Genomic DNA, 10,649 nt, shown 5'->3' with positions numbered 1-10,649 from the left:
CTGTTCCCCACTCTGTCTCTGGTGAAGCCTCTCACCGCCCCTGAGCCTCTGGCCTGTACCCCAGTTCTGTATGCACAAATAAATAAATCTTTAAATATATATATATATATCAATACATTTAAAATACATCAATAAAAGTGTAAATACATGGGCCTTCCCTGGTGGTACAGCGGGTTAAAGCACAACACTGAGAAGCTAAAGCCACTTCAGCACTTCAGCATGATTTCAATCCCGCCCCGGAGCTGCCAGGTCAGCAGACCTCTCCTGACCCACCCACTGCTCCCTCAGCAGTGTACTTCTTCCATCTGCCTGTTCTGCTCTCCACTCTGTCCCTGGTGAATCCTCTCATTGCCCCTGCACCTCTGGCTTGTGCCCCAGCTCTGTATGCATAAATAAATAAACATATTTTCTTTAAAGTCTAAGTACAACATATCAAAATGTGTGGGACAGAGCTAGGTCCATGCTTAAGGGCAAATCTACACCAAACCTATATATAAGGAAAGGGGGGGCAACTTCAAATTAGTCCTCTAAGCTCCCACCTCAAGAACTTAGAAAAAGAACAAAGCAAAGCAGAAGGAGGTAGTTAACATTAATCAATAAAATGTAATCAAGTGATTTTAAAAGAAGAAGAAAAAGATACAGACACCCAAAAACCTGCATATAAATATAAAAACAATTTCACTCATAATTACCAAAACATGGAACTGAGATGGCCTTCAGTAGTTGAATAACTAAACAAACTATGAGACATAAACACCAGGGAATAAAATGCAGCAATAAAAGGAACACACTGCTGATAGGCACATGCAACAACTTGCATAAAAGCTCCAGAGAATTGTGCTGAGTGAGAAAAGCCAGCCCAAAGAGGCCATTAAAATAGTTTTGCACAGAAAACAACTAGTGTCTATTCTACACAGACTCATCCAAAAAATTGAAAAAGAAGGAAAACTACAACATACTTTCTATGAAGCCAACATCATACTAATACACATAACAAAGAAAACACACAAAAAAGAAAACTTCAGAGCAATCTCCCTAATGAACTCTGATGCAAAAATCCTCAACAAAATCTTAGCCAACAGAATCCAACAATGCATTAAAAGAATAATACACCATGACCAAGTGGGCTTTATCCCAGGAGCACAAAGATGGTTCAACATCTGATAATCAATTAATGTAATCCATCACATCAACCAGCAGAAAAATAAAAACCACATAATCATATCAATATATAGATGCAGAGAAAGCATTCAACAATACCTATATATGTTTAAGGCCCTCTAAATCCTCTGAATAGAAGGAACATACCTAAATATGATAAAAAGCCATATTTGACAAAACCACAGCCAATATTATCCTCAATGGAGAAAAGCTGAAAGCCTTTCCCTTCAGATCAGGAACAAGACAAGGGTGTCCACTATCACCACTGCTCTTCAACATAACATTGGAAGTTCTAGCCAGAGCAATAAGACAGGAAAAAGACATACAAGGAATCCAAAAAGGGAAAGAAAAAATAAAACTGGCTTTATTTGAAGGTGATATGTTAATCTACATGGAAAACCCTAGAAACTCCACAGAGGAATTAATCAAAACCATCAACCAGTTTAACAAGGTAGCAGAATATAAAATCAACACACAAAAATCAGATGCCTTCCTATACACAACCAACCAATCAGAAGAAACAGAAATAAAAAAAAAACCATCCCCTTTTCAAATAAAACAAAAAGAATCAAATACCTAGCAATCAACCTAACAAAAGAGGTAAAAGACCTATACAAAGAAAATTACAAAACACTGTTAAAAAGAAATATATGACACCATGAAATAGAAAGACATCCCCTGCTCATGGATCAGGAGAATTAACGTCATCAAAATGGTCATCTTACCAAAAGAGATATACAGATTTAATGCCATCCCAATAAAAGTCTCAATGACATTCTTCAAAGAAATATAAAAAATATTGATGAGATTCATATGGAACAACAAAAGACCTCAAATAACCAAAATTCTCATGACTAGGAAGAAAGAGAATGGAGGCATTACAATCCCAAACTTCAAGCTATACTACAAAGCCATAATAATCAAAACTGCATGGTACTGGAACAAGAACAGACATATAGACCAGTGGATTCGGATAGAAAACCCAGATATAAACCCACAGGTTTATGGACAACTAATCTTTGACAAAGGAGTAAAGAAGATACAATGGAACAAAGAAAGTTTGTTCAGCAAATGGTGCTAGGAAAACTGGGAAGCTACATGCAAAAAAATGAAACTAGATCACTACCTCACACCATGCACAAAAATTAACTCAAAGTGGATTAAAGACCTAGACATAAGAACGGAAACCATAAAGTACCTGGAAGCAAATACATGACATATACTTCAGCAACATCTTTAAAGATAGAGCACCCAATGTAATGATAGTGAAGGCAAGGATAAACAGATGGGACTACATCAAATTAAAGAGCTTCTGTACAGCAAAAGAGATATTACAAAAAACAGACATCCCACAGATTGGGAAAAATTTTCTCACACAAACAAATCTAATGATAAATTACTGATCACAAAAAATATACAGAGAAATGATGAAACTCAACAAAAATGAAGTAAACAACCCCATCAAAAAATGGGCAGTAGAGCTAAAAGGACACTTCTCCAAAGAGGAAATGCAGTTGGCCAACAAGCATGTGAAAAAGTGTTCAACATCACTTGTAATAATGGAGATGCAAATTAAAACCACAATGAGATACTACCTCCCTCCAGTGAGAATGGCACATCTTCAAACAACTAGCAACAACAAATGTTGGTGAGGATGTGGAGAAAAAGGAACTCTCCTGCACTGCTGGTGGGAATGCAAACTAGTACAACCACTGTGGAAAGCTGTTTGGAGGGTCCTCAAACTGCTAAACATGGAGCTTCCCTACGACCCAGCAATCCCACTCCTAGGCATCTTTCCAAAAGACACAAAAACAGATTCAAAAAGATACCTGCACCCCCATTGCTGCTTTATTCACAATTGGAAAGACATGGAAACAGCCCAAATGCCCAAAAGTGGATGACTGGATTAAAAAGATGTGGTACATATATACGATGAAGTATTACTCAGCAACCAAGAAAAAGAAACATATGCCTTTTGCAGCAACATGGGTGGAGCTGGAAAAGATCATGCTTAGTGAGATAAGTCAGAAAGAAAAGGAAAAATACCAGAGGGTTCGCTCATAGCAGGAATATAATGGAACAGGCGAGAAAATAGTGATAATGATGAATAGCTATATACCAGAGACATTTTGTGGGGGTGGAGTGGGGAATGGGATCAAAAACAGTGGGGGGAGGGAAATGCACTGGACTGTGGTGATGGCACATGGGTGACTTGGTGATGGGAAACCCAAGAGGATTGCAACTGAGATGGAAAAATGCACAAAAATATGTAAAAATAAATTAATAAAATTTTAAAAAACAGTTTTGCATTTATATAGCACTTTTGAGAAGATGTGTTTACAGAAAGGGAGGAAAGACTTATAGAAGTTGAGGAGAGGAGGGGTGGGAAGGGCGGGTCTTGACTTGAAGGGGATCACTGTGGTTTGGAAAGGGTGTGTGGCACTGTCATGTAGCAGAGTCTGAGTTGTGGTTTTACTACAGTTGTGAAAGAAGTTAGTATTGGGGGAACTGGATTCTGTAGTTTGACAATTGTCTATGAATCTATAGTATTTCAAGGTCACTTTGTTTTTTAGAGGAAAACACTTTGGCTCAGCAGTGTCAAAACAGCACCCTCTTCTTCAACCCTCAAGTGAGTTCTAAGGTCCACCAAGTTCACTTACAAATGCTCAAAACTGATCTGTATAATGCACAAAAATTAGGATGCAACTAAGACAGAGATCTGAAAGAGCGATCTCTGTGCCCCAAGATGGAACGAAAAACATTGAGCTTTTTACCTAGGGAATTCCAGTTTAACCTCTTGTATCCAGACCTGAAGACTCTGATCAGCTCCTGGGAGTGGTCCTCCAGGAGGAGCAACTCAGCCTCGTTTAATGTCCCTATGAGTTTGTGGTAATGATCCAATATACGCTGAATCCCGTCTGTGTACCTGCATGGGCCAGGGGAGCCAGTGAGTGCACGCGGAGGGGCTTGTGAAGTCCCAAGTGAAGGTGCTCAACTGTCACAAAGGACCAATCACAGCCCCAAACCCTGAAAAAGACCCTCACAGAGGTTTAGAACAAGGCTACTCCTCCCACACATTTCCCTCTTTGGAAACTGTTGGCTACTTTCCATTTCATGACTGCTTCGGTAACAGGTAATCATTTATTACAGTTATTATTAGATGAATGAATGATTGCATGAATGCATACATATTCTAAACACTTCCTCTTTTATCTTCAATGTGGCAAATATTAGTAGTTATAAAATCCACAGCAACAAAGACTTTCAGAGGTGTGGGGGTTCTTGATCATTCTTAAGAGTGTAAAGGGTCCCGAGACCAAAAAGTCTACTGGTGATTTAAGAGAAGAACCTCTTACCTAAGAAATTTGTCCTCCTGAAGAGCAACGTTCCTTGCTAATTCAGGGACAGTGAACCCCAACTGTTCCAAGTACTTAGTGTCATGAATGATCTCCTTGAGAGTAGGTGAGAAATTGATCACAAAAACAGCCCCCTTGTCCAAGACCATCGTGTCCTCAGAAGTCTGTGGAGAGGCCTTTTTGTCAGTCTAGACAGGGAAGGGGCCCAGCGCTGTTCAGACACCCCTCCGCCCCCGCCACCCAAATTTAGTGTGAATTTGAGAAATAGTAACGTGAGGCCCAGGCTGCCCGGGGAAGCTGGGAATTGACAGTGTCTAGGCGGAACACAGGTTTTGTTTTGTGAACTGTCTTCTAAGAACTTGGTCTAGTCACCCACATCTGAAAATCTAGTGATTGCAGGTAAAATTGTAGAAGCCTAGCCTCCTTTACAAAGTTGGAACAGTTCATGGCAAGAATAGTCTGGTGTTGGAAACAGGGGACAGTGGAGAAGGCCCAGGCAGCCAGGCTCCTGGTGCACGGTCCCACCTGACCACCTTCACTCACTGGAGTCGGAATCTCAGAGACTAAGGCCCAAGCCTTCCCACCCCACAGCTGGTGTCCATTTACGAAGCACCTGCGTCCTCCAGGCCAGTGCTAGAGACAAGATGAAAACATGAGAGGGGTCCTCTGTCAGATGCTTCACCTAGGGCCCAGTGAACAGTCTTCATGTTTCTATCAGCCAATCCAATTTATCTTACAAATAGGGAAACTGAGGCTCAAGGTTCAGTCACTCACCCACAAGTCAGGAGGGCTGCCGGATCCTGGCCCACTCCTCACCATGTCTGTGTTCTGTCTCCATTACACTCCTCCCTGTCCCTCCTCTCTAGCCAACCTCTGCCTTTCTTTGCCATTGAGCTGGGCAATAGCTGTCAATTTCATGAGCACCCACAAATCAAACCCCAAGGACACGTGAGATGCCACTACTGACAGGACTGGGCACCCGGAAGCAGCACCTTGGTGAGTAGGCTCTTCTTCATCAGCGTTGGCAGGATCTGCTCCGTATTATCTCTCCACACCTGGTATTTTCTGTCCTCATATTCCTTCATGGCCCTGCCCACTTCCAAATATTTCTGTTTCACCTATCAAAAAATTCAGGTCATTTCCACCTTCTCCATGGAAACAACATCTTCACTCTTTCTTTTTTTATTAAGATTTATTTATTTATGCATACAGAACTGGGGTCTAGGCCAGAGGTGTAGGGGTGGTGAGAGGATTCACCAGAGACAGAGTGGGGAGCAGAACAGATGGTTTCTGCTTTAACCGGTTGTGCCACCAGGGAGGGCCCAACAGGTCATTCATTCTTTAGAAAGAAAGAAGAAGATGGGGCCCTCCCTGATGGTGCAAGAGGTTAAAACGCAGCACTGTGAAGCTGTCCACAGCCACTGAAGCATGAGTTTGATCCCCGACCAGGGAGCTGACCCACATGGCGCAGCAGACCCCTCCTGTCCTGCCTGCGGCTCCCCTCAGCAATGGATTTCAGTGAAACCATTCCCCACTGTGTCTCTAGTGAATCCTCTCATCCCCCACACCCCTGGCCTGTGCCCCAGTTCCTGTATGCATAAATAAGTAAATCTTTAGAAAAGAGAAAAGAATAGTATGTTAATGTACTTTTTAAAGGGAAGCAGATCACCTTGCACTTCTATTGGGGGTCTGTGGGAGATGATGTGACTGACCAACGGTAATCTGTATGCACAGCCATGAGCCAAGGCCAGCTTTGACCTTGTTCAGTGATCAGAAAAAAGCAAATAGAACCTCAATGCTGGCAGCACAAGAAAGTAAGTGAAGTTCAGATTGCAGGACCTCCACAAAGTTTCCCTGGTCCACAGACACGCCTGTTCATTTACTCATCACCCAGCTACATACTGGCCCCGCAGAGCACTGAGTAGCCACAACAGGACCTGCCAATCCCTGCAATAGTCACTCCCTGGACCTTTAAAGAAAAGATTGATGATCCCTTCAACCCAATGTGCAAAGCCCAGGTGTGGGAGAGCATCACCAAAGATGGCTGAAGGTCAGATGCAAGAGAAGCCCACGCACTGCCTGGATGCGCCATGTACTGAGATGCCAATGAGAAAGGCCACGGAAGGTAGTTTCAAGTCCCAGCACTATGTGAAGCGTGTGGGAAGGGCCTCGTAGGTGGCAGGCACATGGCGAGACCGAGAGCTTCTCCCACAGGCAACTCTACGCGGCCCGGGTCACTGAGGGGGCCCCAGCCACACGACACACCTCTCTCCCCAGGTCACTGTCCAGAATCTCCTCCACCTCCTGGAACCTGAGGATGGTGTGCTTGATGCGGAAGAACAGGGAGCGCTCCCAGTAGATAGCGCCTGCCACAGGAGGGTGGTTCTTGTACAGGGGTGGGTTGTCCATGTTCTGGACGAAGAGTTTGTTGATGATGTCGATCTGAAAACCAAGCAGGCGCACCCCATGAGCAGCAGATGGGACCACGCGGGCAAAGAGAGACAGAGCCCAAGGCCCACCCATGTCTTCAAAGAAATGCTCGTGACCGCTGAGATCCAGAAGAGGATCCTGAAGACCTTACTCGTTGTTCACTACTATATCTCGCCCTCTCTAGCAGCTTCCCCTTTACTTCCGTGCTCCACACGGCCTGGGATCCCACAGCCAATGGGCCAGCTGACGGACACTCCCCCGGCCGAGGCAGACACGATGGGTGGCCAGGCCTGCTCCACGCTATGCACCTGCCCGAGGCCTCAGGACAGTTTATCACGGAACGTCTTTAAATCGCGTTAAAACACACCTAACATCAAATGTGCTGTCTCCACCGTGGGTAAGTGTGCAGTTCAGAGGCTGAAGTACAGCCTCGTGCCACACACCCATCAGCCCCGACCATCTCCAGAGTGTTTTTCATCTTGCGAACTGAACCTCCATTCTCATTAAACAGGAGCTCCCCTTTCCCTCTGCCCAGGCCCGGCAACCACGACTCTGTTCTCCATGTTCTTGACTGTGATACTCCAAGCACCTGCTCTAAGCAGGATCCTACACGAGAGTCTCTCAGGGGCTGGTTTTTGTTCACTTACCAGATTGCCTCAAGACTCACACTGGGGGAGGCAGGGGTGGCGGGGCAGGGGGTTGGCAGGGTGGCATTGGGGTGCATCCAGGGGCAGCAGGGGACAGCAGGCAGCAGCGTCCCCTTCCTTCCTAAGGCCAGCATTGCACTGCATGGACAGAGCACATCTGGTTCATCATCCACCTGCAGGAGCGCGTGATTGCTTCCAACCCTTGGCTGTCAGGAAGAGCGGCCATGAACTCGGGCATGTGACCATCCTTACGAGACTCTGCTTGGGCTGTTGGGCCACACACCTGGCCTCCTTTTTAAGAGCAGGCCTTTCCACATTCCCGCAGGTAACTAGGTGCAATGATGGCCTGGATCCCCAAGACCTGTGACCTTGTTTTGTCCGGTGGCAAAGAGGACTACGGAGTGGATACAGTCAGGGCTGCTGTTTGGGGGCCTTTAAGTGGGGAGATTTCCCAGATTCTCTGGCAGGTCCCACATATCCCCAGGGTCTTTACATAGGAAGAGGGAGATGGAAGAGGGCAGGCAAAATTAGTGTGGGCCTCCCCTCACTGGCTCTGAAGATGGAGGCCAGGAGTCTCCAGAATCTAAAAACAAAAGGAAGGGAACAGAGTCCCCCTGGAAGCTCTAAAAAGGCTGCAGCCCTGGGTTTACGCCTAATCGGGCAGATCCTACCTCAGGGGTGCACCTGAGCCAGGAAAGGTGTGTCCTAACCCCAACATATGGTCACCAGGCCTCATGCAGGGGGAGGTGACATCGGCGCCCACCACATGCCACACACACTCCATCCCTTATGTCACAGCCTCTCGATTTATGCCCCCAGCAAGGCCAGAGCCTATGATTTGGTCTGTTTCTCCCACTCACTGCTGAGTTCTTTGAAGTCAGAATCTGTGTTCATCTCCCTCTCTCTGCCTCACACCATCCCGAGCCACGAGGGGACGAGCCCTGGATAACTTCTGAATTAATCCACACACACCCGCATGTGTGTGGCTAGTGTGAGCACAACTGTCGTTCACATGGTTCTTACTGTGACTCCTCCACGGAGGGCAGGAGATGCTGTCGTGCTTGAGAAATTCTTCCTGAATTTCTCCACATAATAGGCAAACCCCCTTTGATCTGGTTACCTGTCCTGTGTGACATTCCGCTCAGTGGATCCCCACCATGACGGCAGCGATAGTTCGGTCAGTTACCTCTTTACAATACTGCACAAGGATGTCATTAAACTTCATCATCATCTGTCTATTAATTGCCTCCCGTGAACGAATATGCTTAAATTTTAAAAGCATGTCAAACGCTGCTTCTGCAGATCGAAGGGTCTTGAAAGATTCATCGATGAAATTTTTGGCTTCTTTCTCAATAACCTGCCAGGAAAAAAAGAAAGCCCAGCAGAGTCTAAAAGACAGCCCTCATGCCCCTGGGACCATCCTACGAGAACAAGAAGTGCAGGAAATGAGCAGGCGCACAGCTGAGCTCTGGCAGGAGTGGTCCCGTCAAAGGGGATGGTTGATCATGCTTTCCTGCATCGCGCTCAAAGGCCTGTCACTTAGACAGAGACAATGAGGAGACCACAAGCACAGGGCAGGTGGTTTAGGAGTTTGGGACATTCCAGCTGACCCGAGAGGGCACCAAGTGGACACAGGAATGTCCACTGGCACCTGACACTAGTCTGTGCTGTTCCCATCTTTTTTTTTTTTTTTTTTAACAAATAAGAAGGTATCACTTCTTCTCTTTAAAACAAACAGCTCTCAGCATGATTAAACCCAGGCTGGTAACAAGGGGGAATGCGACCACTCCCAGGCCACGAGCTACTTGCCAGAACTTCAATCTTGAAGTCGTCAATTACGTATTTCCAGTACTGGGAGGACTTGATGCTGAAGGGGTCAAAGGTCAAGTTCTCCATGGGGCTGACCAGGCCGTCCACCCGGCACAGCACGTCGTCGATGCGCTTGGGGTCGCCAGTCACCGCTTTCAGTTCTGGGCCAAATATGTTGTAAAACTCCTCCACTACCTGTGAGCCGAGCAAGCCCTGGGGTCACTTTTGGTTGTGTTCTGGCTTTTCTGGCCACCAGTAGGGGACATGTCCAGATTTGCTTGGGGGGCATCACGTTACCAGGCCACTTCCCCCTAGTCTGTGCTCCCCAAGTTGGGGCACCAGACACCAGGCACAGCTGACCAGGCAGCGTGCTGGGGCCTCCCGTCTGCTCCTCCCTGGCTCTGGGAGAGCCCCTTCCAGTCACGTTCATTTCTGTCTCAGGGCCTTTGCACTTCCCTTTCAAGTGCCTGCTCAACACTACTTATCATTAAACATCGCTCAGTCACTCACGTCCAGCCCCACAGACCAGCCCAGGCTTCCAGAGCCCCTCAGCTATTCTTTCCGTGGCTCGCCAGGCAGTTGCTGCACCTTCCACCTCTCTCTTCCACTAGACTGTCTGCTCCCAAAACCATAGCGCTCGCACGTGTTTGCCCAGGCCAGTTTCGAGGGCCTACAATTGACTGGCCACTGGCTGGCTCATAGGGCCCTGGGCTCAGGAGGGCTCAGCTATGCCCAACTTAACATTCCTAGTCCTCTCATCTTTGAACTTGTTCTATGGGGAACAACAGTCAAGGGACAATGTGTGTACACAGGTGCAGAGGGACTGCAGAGTGCAGACTGCCGTCCACTACGGTGCCCCATGTCCAGCAAGCAGAATTCTGGGGAAGACTCAAACACAACAGAGGCCAATGTGTCACATCCACAGAGTTTAAATAAGGAGGCTGGTGACTCCAAGGGGCCATGTTCTCCCTTCCAACCAGAACTTACTGCAAACACAGAAAGAAGACTAAGGAATGTTCTGTGGAGCACACCTGGCCCAGAATCTCTCCTACCCTGTTTCCTCCCTGGAGGAGGATTTGGGGACAAGGAGGTGCCCAAGGTCAAAGGAAAATCAAGGGCAAGAGGAGGAGGGAGGGGTGTCACAGCAGACCAGGACAAGCTGCAAAGTTTAGGGGTGTCCTGCTGCCTTCTGGAATCTTCTGAAATCTTCTGGGGTCTTCCACATCCTCTTTCAAGTGCTCCTCCC

General features: G+C 46.6%; 1 protein-coding gene across 1 annotated transcript in view; it reads right to left on the bottom strand.

The window, feature by feature from the left end:
* DNAH10 (dynein, axonemal, heavy chain 10) overlaps positions 1-10,649 on the bottom strand; it is a 119,983-nt gene that overhangs the window by 88,353 nt on the left and 20,981 nt on the right. Inside the window, exons 11-15 of the mRNA XM_004690628.2 lie at positions 9,404-9,598; positions 6,783-6,959; positions 5,510-5,635; positions 4,518-4,693; positions 3,936-4,087 (exon numbers count right to left, since the gene is read on the bottom strand). Of these exons, the coding sequence (XP_004690685.2) occupies positions 3,936-4,087; positions 4,518-4,693; positions 5,510-5,635; positions 6,783-6,959; positions 9,404-9,598 (826 nt within the window). The remainder of the gene's footprint in view (positions 1-3,935; positions 4,088-4,517; positions 4,694-5,509; positions 5,636-6,782; positions 6,960-9,403; positions 9,599-10,649) is intronic.

This window comes from Condylura cristata, unplaced genomic scaffold (genome assembly GCF_000260355.1).
Source record: "Condylura cristata isolate star-nosed mole 26May11 unplaced genomic scaffold, ConCri1.0 scaffold00029, whole genome shotgun sequence".
Taxonomy (NCBI): domain Eukaryota; kingdom Metazoa; phylum Chordata; class Mammalia; order Eulipotyphla; family Talpidae; genus Condylura; species Condylura cristata.
Note: the sequence above shows the minus strand (reverse complement) of the source record. Positions and strands in the feature narration are given on the sequence as shown.